The sequence below is a fragment of the Mustela nigripes genome, chromosome 10 (assembly GCF_022355385.1).
Source record: "Mustela nigripes isolate SB6536 chromosome 10, MUSNIG.SB6536, whole genome shotgun sequence".
NCBI lineage: Eukaryota > Metazoa > Chordata > Mammalia > Carnivora > Mustelidae > Mustela > Mustela nigripes.
Window position 1 is genome coordinate 16,146,309 of NC_081566.1, and position 16,599 is coordinate 16,162,907.

General features: G+C 39.7%; 1 protein-coding gene across 1 annotated transcript in view; it reads left to right on the plus strand.

Moving 5' to 3' along the window:
• The window catches only part of CEP350 (centrosomal protein 350), a 132,430-nt gene extending 116,589 nt beyond the window's left edge, over window positions 1-15,841 (plus strand). The window contains 2 exon segments of the mRNA XM_059412706.1: window positions 462-584; window positions 11,934-15,841. Of these exon segments, the coding sequence (XP_059268689.1) occupies window positions 462-584; window positions 11,934-12,098 (288 nt within the window). The 3' untranslated portion in view covers window positions 12,099-15,841.
• The last annotated feature ends 758 nt before the right edge of the window (window positions 15,842-16,599 follow it).

A 16,599-nucleotide genomic window follows, 5' to 3' on the forward strand; every position in this document is an offset into this window, starting at 1 on the left:
GTTGATTAGTATTTTTTTAATTCAACATACTCAGTCATGTTGCTTCAAAATAACTGTCCTAGCCAAAGCCTGTACTTTGCTCACATGGCATTGTTTCCAACATTTATTTGGGATTTTTTCAGGTGCAGAGATTTAGTTTATGCTTCCTTTAGTAGTTTTGCCAGCTTGAAGTTAGCTGATGGTGGGTTCTTGGGTAGAGGGAACTCTAAAGTGATTTTTCTTTGCAGATTCATCAGTGAGTTTTACTTTTGTGTGTTGTGTAAAAAAAATTATTTAAGTGAATAAAGTATGAGCATTTGGAATGCTTTTGTCTTCAAAATGCTAAGTAGAACAGTAAATGGAAGAACTTGTTGTGATTTTTTTATTATAAATGTCATATTCTTAGCATACATCTCTATTATGAGCGCTAATTCCCAGGAACTTGGTTGTTTGTGTTTCATTCCGTCCTCTTATTTTCACAGAACTTCATAGCCACAGAAGTACTCAAGTTGTTTAGTCTTAAAAAGGAGCCAAACCACAAAACAGATTGGCAGAAAATGATGAAATTTGGAAGAAAGAAAAGAGATCGAGTGGATCATATCCTGGTCAGTGCATATAACTGAAATATTTTTATTTTTATTATCTCTTCTAAAATCGAGATGTATTTAGAGTCTAAAAAGAAAGGGAAGGGGGCACCTGGGTAGCTCAGTAGGTTAAGCGTCCAGCTCTTGGTTTTTCTGCTCAGGTCATGGCCTCGCAATTGTGGGGTCGAGCCCAATGTCAGGCTCTGTGCTCAGTGTGAAGTCGCTTCAGATTCTCTCTCCCTCTCTTTCTCATTCACCTTCTCTCTCAATAAAAAGATACCAGTGTAGATTCTGAGTCCAGATTACCTGAATTTAAATCCCTTTTCTGCCACCTACCTGGTGCGTAATCTTGGACAAATTGTCTAACCTCTTTATGTCTCATTTCCCTGTCTGCAATCTACCAGTACAATTATTAAAGAGGATTAAATGGATGTATAGAAGAGTTCCCTGTATATAACTCAGTAAATATTAGTTGTTACCATTTTGTCATCATTACTATCCAGAACGTTAGCTGGATGGTATTTATTCCATTTTGAGATATATTTTTTTAGCATTAGAAAAATGTTTATCAAGGTGTTTTGGCTTGGTGGGTTAAGCACCTGACTCTTGATCTCAACTCAGGGCTTAATCTCAGGGTTGTAAATTCAAGCCCTGCATTAGGCTCCATGCTCAGCCTTTAAAAAAGAAAAGAAAAGAAAACTGTGTGTCAAACAAAATAGAAAGAAAAAGGAAAGGAAGAAAAGTCTTTCTTCCATAAAAGAACATTAACTAATTGCAAACTTTAGGAAACTCGTTACTTCATTCAGGTTTTATCTCCTAACATTTTCATTCTGGACTTTCTATCTTGTTTATATTTATATTCATGTAATGAAAACGGGTGTAATACTTAAATTAACCCGTTTTCCCCAAGTATATGCCTTCCCATTGCTTCATTTGCTCAATAACAGCTACACTAAGTAAACATTTATTTAGTGTTTTATAGCTTACCATTCCTTTTCAGGCTTTTTTCATGCATGAAAAGAGTGACGAACTATAAAACATAGTAATTATATGAGGACTCCTGTTATTCTGTTTTATAAATGAGGAAGTTTAGACTCAAAGATACTAAATGACTTGTCCAGCAAATGAGAGCCAAGATTTTAACCAACTAGTTCTTTGTAGATCCTTGCATCTCAAGAATAGGAACTTGTTCTCCTATTTCAACAGTGGCTTAAAGTTTGAGCTGTGGTTAATTTCCATAATTTTACTTCCAGCACTTCTTTAGTAATTAAGAAAGCATATCAGAGGCACCTGGGTGGCTCAGTTGGTTAAGTGTCTGCCTTCGGCTCACGTTATGAGCTCAGAATCCTCGAGTTAGCCCCGCTTGGGGCTCCCTGCTCAGTGGGGAGTCAGCTTGCCCTTCTCCGTCTGCCCCTCCCCCTGCTACTGCTCTGTCTGTCATTCAAATAAATAAATAGATAAATAAATTCTTTAAAAAAAAAAGATTTTATTTACTTGAGAAAGAACACAAGTGGTGGATGGGGGAGGGGCACAAGGAGAGGGAGAGGCAGACTCCCTGCTGGGCACAGACCCAGACCTGGGGCTTGATCCCAGGACATGACCTGAGCCAAAGGCAGACACCAACTGAACCACCCAGGTGCCCCTCAAATAAATAAAATCTTTTAAAAAAAGATGAAAAAACTATGTGAAGAAACATTCATTTAGGGCACAGTTGTTAAGCAACTGCCTTCGGCTCAGGCCATGATCCCAGGGTCCTGGGATTGAACCCTACATCAGTCTCCCTGCTCAGCAGGAAGCCTGCTTCTCCCTCTCCCATTCCCCTTGCTTGTGTTTCCTCTCTCACTATGTCTCTCTCTCTGTCAAATTAATAAATAAAATCTTAAAAAAAAAAAAAAGAAAGAAAGAAAGAAAGAGAGGGGTGCTTGGGTGGCTCGGTTGTTAAGCTTCTGCCTTCAGCTGAGGTCATGATCCCAGGACCCTGGGATCGAGCCTTGCATCAGGTACTCTCTCGGCAGGAAGCCTGCTTCCCCCTCTCCCACTCCCTCTGCTTGTCTTCCCTCTCTTGTTGGTCTCTCTCTGTCAAATAAATAAATAAAATCTTTAAAAAAAAAAAAGAAAGAAACATTCATTTTCCTTCTATCAGTTAAACTGATCACATCCTCTATAAATAATCTCAGTGTACACATTGGAGTGGAGAACTGTGCTGAAGGACTGATGTGACAGTAGTAAGCAAGACAGGAGTAGAGCCTACCTTCATGGCTTTTTGCTGCCAGAAACTAGCCATTGATACATAATTTACACACGTGTGTAATTCTAAATTAAAAGATAAAAATAGAGGAATGGGAGCTGTTGTAAAAGCATAAACCAGAGGAAACTGATCTAATGAGGATGGTCAAGGCAGGCTTCCCTGAGGACATTTGATCTGAGATCTTCAAGATGAATAAGCATCACCTGAATTCTAAGGTAGAAGAACAGTTCAGGGGGAGCAAACCACATTCGCCAAGCTCTGAAATGAGGAGGAACATGATTTGAGCTGAAATATTAGTGGTGGGAGGTGACAGGAGATAAAACTGGAGAGGTAGAGTCTGTATTCTCCAGTGCTTTGTAAGCCATGTTATGGATTTTGGATCTTATTGTAAAAACAAGGAGTTTAAGAAAGAAAAATTACAAGATCAGATTTCCAGTTTTAAAAATGCTGGGAGAGGGGCGCCTGGGTGGCTTCAGTGGGTTAAGCCGCTGCCTTCGGCTCAGGTCATGATCTCGGGGTCCCGGGATCGAGTCCCGCATCGGGCTCTCTGCTCTGCAGGGAGCCTGCTTCCTCCTCTCTCTCTCTGCCTCTCTGCCTACTTGTGATCTCTGTCTGTCAAATAAATAAATAAAATCTTTAAAAAAAAAAAAACACTGTTAAAAATGCTGGGAGAGTGGGGCGCCTGGGTTAAGTATTTGACTCTTGATTGCAGCTCAGGTCATGATCTGACCATGAACTCTTGACCAGAGTTGTGGGATCGAGCCCCGTGTCAGGCTCACTGCTCGGTAGGGAAATGGCTTGATTCTCTCTTTCCTTCTCCTTCTGCCCCTCCCCCCAAATAAAAATAAATAAATCTTAAAAATAAATCTTAAAAATGTATCTATGTCTACTATCTATATCTCTACCTCCCCAAGGAGATGCTTCAAAAGAACTAAGTGTGTGGTGGAAAACAGACCTGCTAGATATATATTATATAGAATATATATAGAATATAGAATATTCTATATATATAATTATGTATGTATATAACTATAATATATAAGCTAGATATAGCTTATATGGTGAAGGTGGCTGTTTTTTAAAGCAAACCTTCTTAGCTAAGTTTCTTTTGAGTATGTGTCAAAGTAAATGAGGAAACTAGCATCGTGTGCCAGTTGAAAATGACACGGAGAATGAGGCCCTACTGCACATGGCCTCTAGCTAGTTACAAACAGCTTTGCCTTCACACGGTTATAGAAATGTCTTCTTAATAGTGAAAGGATTAAATACACTGAAGCGGGAGGCAGCAATATGGAGGTATCTTCTAACTTGAATTATTAATCAGAAGTGACAAGTAATGTATCTCACAAGTGAACAGTAAGTAAATTGGTTTGTGGCTCTGTGTTAGATGTACCAAACACTATACTGTCTTTGGACAGCAGAGGCTTCCAATGGTGCCAGATAGGGTCACTTAAAAAGTAACATCTGTCTCTCTAGCAGTTCTCAGAAAATTCTCAAATAAAAAAAATTACTTTTTATTGTATAAGATTATTATAGCTTGGGTGAGGGTGACATCTGTATATAACAATTCAAGAGATTTCAGAGTTGGTAAATAGGAACACATATATTAAGTGAATATCTCCTTCGCTGGTCATAAAATACTTTTCACCTTCCTACAGAGAGACCCGGGCCTATGTAACTTGTTTCAAGAGTTTTTCCCCCACTCTTCTTAATATGCAGTTAAATGGTACTGCTAGCTCCTTGAGTTAATTATTAATACTAAATAAACTTCCCTCCCACAGTTAGACTCAGCCAGCCTCACATTTGGAGATCTTGTTGTTTTTGCACTTCAGAGAGATTGAGATTCAAAACAACAGTTCTTTTAAAAGATTTACTTATTTTAGAGAGAGAGAGAGAGAGAGAGCACACATCGCACATGCCAGCATGGGAGGAGGGCCAGAAGCAGAGGGAGAGAGAAACTTAAGCAGACTCCGTGTGGAGTGCTGAGCCTGTGCAGGGCTGGATCTCAGGATCGGACCTGAGCAGAAACCATGAGCCAGCTGCTTAACCAACTGTGCCACCAAGGCACCCCTCAAAACAATATTTTATAACATGTGAACCAAAAATTCTTCCCTTAGTACAAAAGAAGAATCATGTTTATTATAAAATAATCAAGATTATTTTAGAAAATTTAGAAAATACTGATAAAAGAAAATCATGATAATCTCACCATCTAGATAACTTTTAATATTGTGATGTATGGTCTTATTTAGACAAAGAATTTTTTTAAACAAATGAGATCATCTCTTTATTGTGATCTGATTCTTTTTTCTTAATAAAATGAACATTTTTTTTATCTTGTCACAAGTGGTCCTCTATTTTATATCACTTTTAATAACTTTATACCAGTTTATTTTCCTAGAAATAGAGTAATCCATTGAATGGATGTACCATTATTTAACCAGTCAATAATTTTTTTTGCTCTTTTAAACAGTTTTGTAATAAACACCTTGCAGCATGAGATCTTTGTACTTATTTCCAGTGATTTCCTTAAGATAAACTCCTAGAAATAGAATTGCTGATTAAAAGTATATGCAGAATATTAAGGCTTTTGTATGTGTGGTCAAATTCTTCTCCAAAAGGGTTGTACCGATTATACATACTCACTAGCACGATAAGTGGAGGTTCTCGGCTTTGCCAGTACTGTTTACCGATTTTCAAATCTTTACCAAAAGAATGAGCTCATTCTGCTCTAATTGTGTCATTAACATGGTTAATTTTTTACCTCTTTATTGGCTATTCTAAATCTCTTGCATGTTTAGTATATGTGCTGTCGAAACAGGCACTCTTTTGCGTGTTTAATCATGAAATATTTCAAAATTCAAAAACAGGACAGAAATCGGTTTCTGCATCCCCCTCTTTAATTTAGTCCAGTTTCTGTCTTCCTAAAGTACATACTTGGAATTAGTTCATTAATCTCACTTACTTAATGTAAGGTCTTTGTCTGCAAATGCTTTATTTCCGCTCTTACTCTTGGATTACAGTTTACATAAATATTGAATTCTAGGATGATAGTTCTTTTACTTCAGCAATTTGAAGGTACTTTTTTATTGTAATCTGACATCTGTTGTTGGTCTTGAGAAATCTGCCGACAGTCCTTTACGGGGAATCTGTCATTTCTTCTTGGTTTCTGTTGGAAGATTCTTGTGTGTTCATTTTACAGTTTCTCTGGATATGTCTAGATGTGGATTTCTTTTTTTTCCTGCTTTGGACTCACTGTGCTTATTAAATCTGTGGATTCATATCTTTACTGAATTCTGGAAAATTCTTAGCTATTGTCTCTTAGAATGTTTCCTCTCCCCAAGTCTCCAGTTCCTTGTGGCACTTTTCTGGACATACCTTTGGCCCTGTTCTCTCTTTCATCACTCTTAATTCCTCCACTAAGTAGATGTAACAATTGCTGCTTTTTAAAATTCCTGTTTGTCCCAGTACTTAAGATTTTCCTCTTTTCTCAAGATTTCTTTATGCATTACCAATATTTTTTGTTCTATTTTATCCAGTATTTCTGTGTTTATATAAGAGGTTTTTTGCATTATCTTACTCTACTGTTTGCTGCCAGTGCTGGTGGTGGTGGTTTGTTTCAATGTACTATGGGAGTTTCTCAAATTTTATTTCTAAGTAATATTTGGATATAATTTAAAAGAGCAGGAGAAGACAGAGGTTAATATTTTGGTCAGCCCAATACTATAGGTAAAATCTTTTCTTTTAAAATTGATGGGTTTTATTGTTCTTCTATATGGCTTAGCAGTTAAGAGCAAGATCTGTGGAATCAGACCTCTTGTAAGGTTCCAAACTTGTCTCTACCACTTATTAACAATGTGACTTAGGTAAGTCTTCGTCTCCTCAGTCTCAGTCTCCCCATCTGTAGCGTGGCAGCCTCAGAGAGTTGTTGCAACGACCAAATGAGGTACTCTGTGTCCTAAGTGGCATAGAGGAAGCTCTTAAAAGTACTAGGTATTATTAATATAATCATTTGTATTGATATACAACCATTTTCTTACTTGTTCCTTACCCTCCCGCCTGCAAACAGCCAGAGTCTAAATTATGTCAGTTAGAACTTGGGTCAGAAATTTGACTTGGTGCTAACTATGAAGATAATGGGTTTAAGTTGTGAAAAGGCCATCTTTTTATTAAAAATGTACATGCCCTGTAAAAATCTGCCACCTGTGCCTGGTCTAGCATTCTTAATAAAAGCACTTTGATTCAGAACAAGGAGACACTGTCACTTCCACCTAAAGAACCAAACAATATTAGTAGATTTAAATCCCAGAATGTTGTGGCTCCATCTTTCTATATTAGGTCATATAATATGTCAGCCATATTGTCAGGTTTTTTTGGTACAATTTTCTAACCAATTCCAGTATTTTCTTTCATCTCGCTGGTTCATCAACATGCAGTCCTGTGTGATAAAAGAAAAGATTATTAGCACAGAATTAAATCATGTAAAAACAGTTTAATTGGAAAAGGCACTCTGATGTGTGTAAGCATAAATACTGTGCTTCACAGCAGTTAAGAAAGAACTAGAGGAAACTCTTCACATAGCTGCCTGTTAAAGCATTATTGAAAAGGATTCCAGCAGCCCCTGTGGCCAGTTCAGATTAATCCAGTTGGTTATTTCTTAAACATCTGCTGTGTGCCAAGTGTGATACTCTGGGCACTGGGAATACACGAGTGAAACAAAGCAGACAAAATGCAGGGAGCTTTCATTGTACTGAGGAAGACAGATACATAAAATAAGTTAAATATATAGAGGCAATAAGGGAATATTGGGGGTGGCAGTTGTTTAGAGAATGGCTGGGGGAGGTCTTGCCGAGAAGATGACACTTGTTTAAAGGACGGAGGGAAACAAAGTGAGCCAAGCACTCATCTAGGGGAAGAACATTCTGGGAACCATAAATAGGGCCGTGATGAGGAGGAACCAACAAAGGAGATGAGAAAGGAGCAGCCAGTGAGGTAGAAGAAAGCCAGGAGAGTGTGGGGTCTTGGAAGCCAGGTGAAAGCGTTTCCAGGAGGAAGGAGGAATTAACTGCATGGCTATAGCTAATTGGTCAGGTAAAATAAGAACTGAGGATTTACCGTGGCATTTAGCAATACGTAGGTCTTGACTGATCTTAACATTAATGTGAGTAATCTGGGATGTGTGAGGTCAACGCTGGGTTTCAGTAGCTTTCAAGAGGGAATGAGAGATTAGTGAGAGCAAAAGTGGGTATTTCAAAGGCGGTTTTTTTTGGTAAAGTGAAAGATGGAGGGGGTCATGGTGACAAGGTAGGGGTCTTGTAGCTTGAAAGAAATATGCTCATAGGAAAAATTCGCTAGAGATAATGGGATGATGCAGAGGAGCACGGAGGGGCTGCGGGAGCGGCGTTCCTGCGGCGGCGCGGGCCGTGTCTGCACCGCGGTCGGGTGCCCTCCGACGGAACCTTAGCACTTGTGACGCGATAGACTTCTGTGTTCAGCGTTTCATGATACACAGTTGCTTCCTCCGAATGAACATGCAGAATAATTTAGGGACTCTTAATCCCAGCTCAGGTCTTGATCTCGGGGTGGTGAGTTCAGGCCCTACACTGGGCTCCACATGGGGCATGGAGCCTACTTAAAAACAGAGAGAGAGAGAAAGAAAATGTGTAATTGAGCTGTCCTTGCTCGGACCGGGAAGGTCCCTAATCAGTCTAACTATCCATGTATCTGTGGCATTATTTGATGTGAGTAAAATATAAAGAATGTTTTTTGGACAGAAAGGCCTCCATTAGCCAAAAAAAGAAATCAGCTCCAGTTCCCACTCACTGTCCTGTTACCACTTCACAAGGACATCGATGAGTTTGTAACTTAGGTGAGCTAAGAATATGTCAGACTATTCTTAACCATGCATCCTCAAAGTGTGTATGTGTGGAATGAATGACAAGAAGTTAGACCAACTTTTGTATATCCTTTATACACAGTAGCCTTGGAAAATCTCTCTCCTGTAGGTAGAATTGCATTTAAAGGACAAATCCTGGAGTGAAAGCATCCAGCTAATGACTGACTCTCCTGTACAGCCTAAGATCTGATAAGGTGTGAGGTAGATAGCTCTTGAGTTTCTGCTTACTGTTGGAAAGTTCTTTCTCATAGTAAGCCTAAAAAGGTTTTAATATAACTAATTGGAACTTATTTCCACAGCTCTGGGGTTTTATAATAATTTTAATTCTTTCTTGATGCCTTTGAGGCAGCTCCCATGTTCTTCTAAGTCTTTCCTTCCCTGTTAAATGTTGGTATTCTGTGCTCTTGTCTGATAGTATTTTTAAGTTCCTTCAACATTTTCATCTTAACTTTTTTCAGTGTCCCCCTTTAGATACCATGCTCAGATTAACCATGTGATACTTGATCTATTGATTTATTAGTGCAGTCATAGAGCCTCCTCTCTTTTTCTGTTAATGCAACTTATAACCACATTTGTTTTTTGACTATATGAGTCTCATGAGACTCAGAAAAACTTGGGAAAACCTCAAAACCAGAGGGCTTTTGTAGTTATTGGGGGGCCCAAGTACAGGACCTTATTCTTTTCTTCCATCATCTTGTTAAATTTGGCCCTTTGTTTCAAACTACCAATACATTTTTTAAATTTTTTTTTATTTTTTTATACACATATAATGTATTATGAGCCCCAGGGGTACAGGTCTGTGAATCGCCAGGTTTACACACTTCACAGCAATCACCATAGCACATACCCTCCCCAATGTCCAAAATACCAATACATTTTTGAGTGCGTTCTTCCAACATAGTTCTCTCTCTCAACCTTGATTACTTCTAAAATTCATCCAAGTCATGGCCAAAAATGATGAACTGGATACAGCTTTTTAGCACTCATTAAAAAAATCCATGTGCCAGATATTTAACCCATTCTATTTACACGGTCCTTGTCACTGGGAAACAGAGAGTACAGTTTTGCCGAATAATGAAATACCAGCAAGATGGATTGGGAGCACAGAGGAAAAAGCTCCTGAGTCTTTCAGTCAGAAACTTCCTTGTAGGTTGGTGGTAATTTTGTCCTTTAATCAAAAAAGCACAAATCCATTTCACTGACCTATTTCTGCTTCCCCGTCCTGTCTGCAAGCCCTATGCTTGCTGAAATCTGGCCACATTTCTTTCCTACCCGCCTCATACCCTGTCAAAATAAAAGAAAATGAAGTTAGACTTTTTAATGTAATGTAATTACATTAGACTAAAATTACATTAGTCTAAAATTAGACTTTTTAATGTAATGTACTTATATGCTATATATTAACTTAGCATGCGTATATGATGCGTGGGTAAGAGCAAGGGAAGTGTGGGATAAGACAGAAGAGGCTTCAGGACCCAGAACGGAAGAAGATGGAGGCACATCGGCAGGCCGTGAGAACCCCTTGATTGCTACATTTGCAGTTCGAAGTTGGGCTTTGTGCTTTTGGATGGCCAAAGCAAAACGGAAAGCATGATGTTGGTCCTCACCAGCTGAGAGAAAAGCGGTTCTTGCTCTGAGGAGGAGCAAAGCTTTTGCTAAACCTCACACGGCACAGTGAGGCCCATCGTCTGCGCGCCGAGACCGCGGATCTTGTCCCAAGCCTGTATGCTCCTGTGAGACCACCACCGATTTCGTCAGGACTGTGCTTCCTGAATCTTGTCAGTGGGGAGGAATTTGCTCAAAGAAAAGGTTTAATGTTAAAGGCAGAGAAAACCTCTAAAAAGGAAAGCCGGGCAACTTTGGACAAAATTCATGGGGATAGTAAAGCTTTGGGGGACAACCCTGTTAGCTTTCCCAGAACACGGTTCTCCCTCAAAACTGAGAAGTGTGAGAAGTGTGGCATTAGGCTGTTGCTTACAGCATCCTTCAGGAGAGCATCACCAGTTCCTTGGTAGGTTAATAACATTCCTTACACAGCCATACAGAATGATTCTTTGATCAAATAAATATAGAAACTCTGAATTAAACAAGTTTCTTTACTGGTGGACTTCTATTTAATAAGCTGATGTACAAGGTGAACCTCCCAGGTCGGGTTTTCTGAAACGTTATTTGGCCACGGAGCCCTTTTTGGTGGCATATCTGTTCATGGATCATAAGTTAGGGAACAAAGGAAATGGCTATTTGGCAAATCCTTCAAACACCCCCCTCCCCCAGAGAGCATGAGGCAGCCACCGTGTCATGTATTTGTCATCCCTGGCCAGGGGCACCTGTCGAACAAGGCTGTTCTTCCTTCTCCTGCTCTCAGACCCCAGGGCCATGGGCTCTCTCTCTCTCCTCCAAGAGTTTTCTCATTTACTCCTAACAGGAAGCAGAGTACTGTTCCCGTCTTTGCTTCCTCTACCTTTTTCAAGATGAGACTATGATCAGGGCAAGCCCAGCATTTGTGGTCACGTGGCTTTTTCGCCAAGTTAGACTTCTGGTTAGAGACCCTCTGTTGCTGCAGTTTGACTTCACTGAATTCCTCACTAGATTGGGGTTTACAGTCCACTTTCTGCTCCTGGCCTCTGTGCCACACACAGTCTCATTGTGTTCTGTACATCTCTTACGTGTTTTTACAAGCAGTCTTTAGAAATTATAAACAAGCAAAAAATCTTGGACAAATAAAATCATAAACAAACAACAATGTATTTTTAAAATACTCTAATGAATATTTAAACTTCATTCATTTATTTATAATACTCTAGAATCACATTCAGTGTTTTCTTTGGATATATGCATTTTATATTTGTAAATCCATATATCTAATAATTTACATGCTTCTCTCCCCCTTAAATCTTTACACATGTTCGCCTATATTGTCATAGACAACAATATGCTTGTAAACCTTAATATCTATAAAATGCTGGAATATTGTCAGATTCCATTTTGACAGGTTTGAAGCCACTTTTATTCGTCAGTTGAGTCTTTTCAAACTTCTTGCAATTTTAAAAGGGGTAGTGATAATCATATAAACTACCTTTTTCTCTGATTGCCTTGGGCTGTATTCTCATGGGAATGGGATGGAAATATGATTAATATGAATTATACAATGATAATATCAATACAGTCAGTTTCCTAGCTTTTATGTGACAGTAATTTTCTAACCTTCCTGTTCTCTAAATCCTAGGTCCAGGAGCTCCATGAGGAGGAGGCACAGTGGGTGAACTATGACGAGGATGAGTTGTGTGTGAAGATGCAGCTAGCCGACGGGATCTTTGAGACCTTGATCAGAGATACTATTGATGTTCTGAATCAGATCACTGAGAAACAGGGGAGAATGCTACTTGTGTGACATCTTGCAAATAAACCGAACACTGAGTGCTAACATGAGTCCTGGGCCTTTCTGCCTCCTGATACACACCCCCATCTCCATCATAGCAAGAGTGCTTCTGGACTTGTTACCTTTCCTTAAAGACTGCTGGTTCGGAGTTCATGGGACAGTGCGGTGTATCTGGTAGGACAGCCTTTGCCTTTAGAGACTGTCTGCTGGATTAGTTGGTGATTTTCGGTGGGCAGGGCTGCACTCCTGACGTTGACACACAGTATAATCCTCCACCTCTTGTTACCACCCCTACTGGGTCTCAGATGCGGGCTGAAAACACCAGACTTACCTCTTAGCTGAGACGAGGCTAACACTTCGTTGAGTCTGAAGTCGGGCAGGAGAGGTATATAGAATTCTGTGTCCTACCATTTTTTGAAAAGTAACCCTGGTCTACACCATGAAAGTCATAAATGGACATTATAGTCTCCAAACAGTATTAAACCCCTCACCACTTCCAAATAGGCAAGTCTAAGAACGTGTGCCTATTTCACATTCTGGAATTCATTTCAGTTCTTTTTGAAGACCATTTTCTTCCATTACTGCAGTTGAGAAGCACCAAGTGGACTGTCGAGTTAACAGAAATCCATGGTAGCCCTGCTTTCTGAGCACCATCTAAAGAATTTAAACCTTTGCGTTATTTTTAGTTTTCTCTGTTTGGGCATGAGAACGAAGAATGCCCCCCACTGAAGACTGGACCCAAAGGACAGATGCAGGGCTGGTTCTTCTACCCCTTCTTCTCTCCCTGCACTTTTCTTACTCCTTCTGAACCTCTACCAGCTGCTCCTAGAGTCACAGATCTCAGGACCATCTCAGGCATCCAGGCATGGCAGAAATGGAAATCATTCATTTTGGCCTTCAAACTTTCAACTCCCATCTCTCCCCAAGAAGTCAGAGACGCTGTTACTTGAATGATTTAGGAAATGAGTGTGTGCACCAAAGACAAAAAGATATTGTCTATTGTTTGTGTGCTTGTTCTACGCGATGGAACATTTTAAAATTTATTCTGAGATCAATTATTAAGTTGAAAATGTGTGTCCCTATTCAGAAGTGAAAGATTCTTCTTGTAATAGTAAAACTTCCGTCTTGAAGCTTCTGTGGTTCTTAGTCTTTTGCACAGGAAATCTACGGTTTTAACAAACCCATACACATATCGAAGAAGGCAGTTTAATTCCGTGAAAAGAAGATGAGCTTTTCCAAGATCACCTGCTGTAGCAGGAATGGAATAAGCTATTTCAAGACACTGTAAAACTCAGTTCTGCCTCTCTTGCATCACTGCTTCTCACAACTATTACCTGTACCTGAAAACAAATACAGAGACTCCAGCTGCTGCATTAGAGCATATGTGATGCTCTCTGGGACCTCAGTACCCTGCCTTCTTGACTGGTTTCTCTTAATCAGTCCTGTCCTTCAAGTAATCTAGAAGAATGTGGAAAATCTTAGGCGTGAATGTAAATGCCTTAATATTGAAGGTCCTGATTAGAAGCATGATATAATAAGACATCCATCCACTGGATTCATTTTTGCAAATATCCTGGAATGTTATAGCTTCAAAATATGTTAGAAAAACCCCAAAGATGGTATAATCTTTAAGTGTGCACGTTCGTTCATTTCTGCAACTTTCCTCCCAACCTGCCTTTGCGTCTCAGATGTTTCACTATGCACACTGCCATTCCGCCTTGGTTTCATCTTGTCATTATGAGAAACTTACCGAAATAATCATTGGAATATTTGCATTTTGCACAATGACTGGTATGATAGCTCTTGACGAATAAGGAAAGCACTGAAATGTGGTGATTGGGTCTCGGGAAATGCACAGATTGATGCATTGCCAGCATTTCTTCTGGGCTTTTGCTGTTGAGCTCTAGTCTTGTAGCCATAATGAGCAGATCGACTAAGAGAAGCTAGGGTTTCTTGGGGTTATTAACCAGTAGTGTGGAGATGTTGTTTTCACATTGGCCAGGGAAAAGCAAAGGCCTTTCTTTTTAGTTCGTGTTATTTGGAAGACAGAAAAACATCTTGTCTACACCCTCTGGCTGTTTGTAGGATTACATTGTCCTTATGATACTGAAACTTTACAGCTGCTATAAATTTTTTATAAGTGAATATGAAAATAATATAATAGGAATATAGGTTGTTTTTCTACATTCTCATTATTTGGACCTAAATCAATTTTTAATAAGAAGATTAATCTTTACTCTTTATGACATTATGATTCCAGAAAAGGAAAAAAAAAAAAAGATTTAATTAAGTGTGTAGAGTCGGGTCTCCAGACTTGGGGTTCTGTAGTGAGGATATGGCTGGGACCACATATTGGCCCCCGCTGCGTGCTCCCACCGTCTCCTGTCTTCAGAATCCCGGGCTTTGGCCGAGAGGCAGCAGTCGGTCCGTCTTACTCCTTGTTAGAAATGGTCGTCCGTAGGTTGGTAGCAGCAAACAGAGGAATCTATAATTAGCAGATTTCTTATTATTTTAACTATTGGATAGAATTGAAAAGATGTTTAGTGTTAGCATTAGGACTGGTGACGGTGGATCCCCAGCCACTCGTTCCATACTGGGATCTTTTTAATCAAGCTCTGCCTCTTAACCAAGAATCTAAATACTCCCTCTTTCTAATCTTTGTTCCTTCTCCCCACGCTCCCATCCTCTTTCACCTTCTTCATAATTCCTCTAAGAAGAAGATCTTTGCATCAGCAGTAATATCTTTTAGAATAGCACTATCAGAATTTAGTAGTAAACCAACATAGAGGCTTCAGATTTCGTTCTGAGTCCAAAATAATTTGTGCTACCCGGGGTGCTGACCTCTGGGTTAAACAAGTACAGGGTATAGATTCCCTCTTCAGGTCTAAACAGGAATTTTTATTCTAGGGAAAAGTGGGAAGAGCTCAAAAGTAGTTAATAAGGAAGGTAATTGGTTTTTCTTTTACCCAAAAGAAAAGAAAATTCCTTCTGTGACTACTGGTCTCTGAGAAATTATCTTTCAAAAGAGATTTCATGCTCATAAGAGTGTTGTGGCCTATTGATAAAAACAATTTTGTTCACTTTCTTGTCTTGAAAAAAGTGGCCTTAGCTTTTTGCAATACTTGAATAAAGTGTGTCCTCGCACAGCATTAGAGACTCATAACTTTTCTGCAAGAAGTTCAAACTTAACATCTTCTTTTACTACCTTAAGAATACTAGTGAAGAAAACATTAATTCAAAGAGCAAATGATAGAAACTACAATGATGTTTAATGCAAATTGTAGGAATTTACATGTTTACAAATCATCTTGAACTGGTTGTGCAGCAATTCAATAAAATATCTTTGTATTATAAAAATGTGAAGAAAACAATGTAAACTGATGTAAAGGAGGTACTGTCATTTTAACCTATCTGTGTTTAATAGCTTTTCCTTCCGGACTTTGCAAAGCCTTCTCGGTAAACACATTGCAAAGCGTTCTCTGGGAGGCCTGGCCTCCGTGTGTGTACTGTACTGTGCAGACATGAAAAACAAACCCGTTTACTGTGTATGTGTAAATAGCCGCTCATCAGGCCGTTTTCAGCCAATAGTCCCATCCGGTGCAGCTTTGCACAGAAGACTTGGGGTGTGGTTTGTAAGTATGATCTGTAAAATAACTGGGATGAGTTCCCGTGTATACCTGTGTAAATAGATTTGTTAACTGAAATGTACTTTAAGAAAAGATAAAAATCTGTAAATAAACTGATTTATAAATTAAGTTTGTGTCGCGTCTCCGTTTTTTCACCTTCCGAGTCGAGATCAGAAGCCAGTCCCCGTGAAGTTGCGTGTCGGCTCGCAGAGGACGTGCGCTCGGGCTGCAGGGTCGGGGGACCTGAGGGGAGAGGCCGTCCCTTCCGCTCGTAAAGGCCGTCGCCCCAGACACCCGAACAGCCTGGACGTTTGTCACTCGTGTGTGCGATCCAGGAGCACACCTTCACGTTCTGAGCACTGTGCCGAGTTCTGGGGGGGAAGTGGAGGCACAGCCATGGCCCCTGATCCCATGGAGCTGAAAGTCTAATGAAAAAGTCATCGAAACAGAATTTCAAAAACAATACATGACGAATCGCAGTTAAGTGCTGGAAACGAAGCACGTGCAGGATTTGAGAATATATAATAAAAAGAACCCAGCGGGTGGGGATGGGTCTGAGAATGGCTCCCTGGCAAATTATAACTCTGTGTTTGCTCTTGATGGGCTTCTTGCCTGCAATTCATGGCAAACAACGTTTCCCCCAGATGACTTATTCTGATCACCCTTGCAAAATAACATACAGAAAAGTCACATGCAATTAAGTGGGCCACAAAAAAGCAGCCATCCGATGACTAGGTGTGGAGGCTATAATTTATTTCTAGAAATACAAGCTTGGAGAAGAATGGAGCTAGAGATCTAGAAGAATAAATGAATTTCCAAGATGGAAACGTATGGCACTTGGGAATGAATCTCTCTAGCCCTCCAGAGTGGAAGTAGCCGCCATGGTC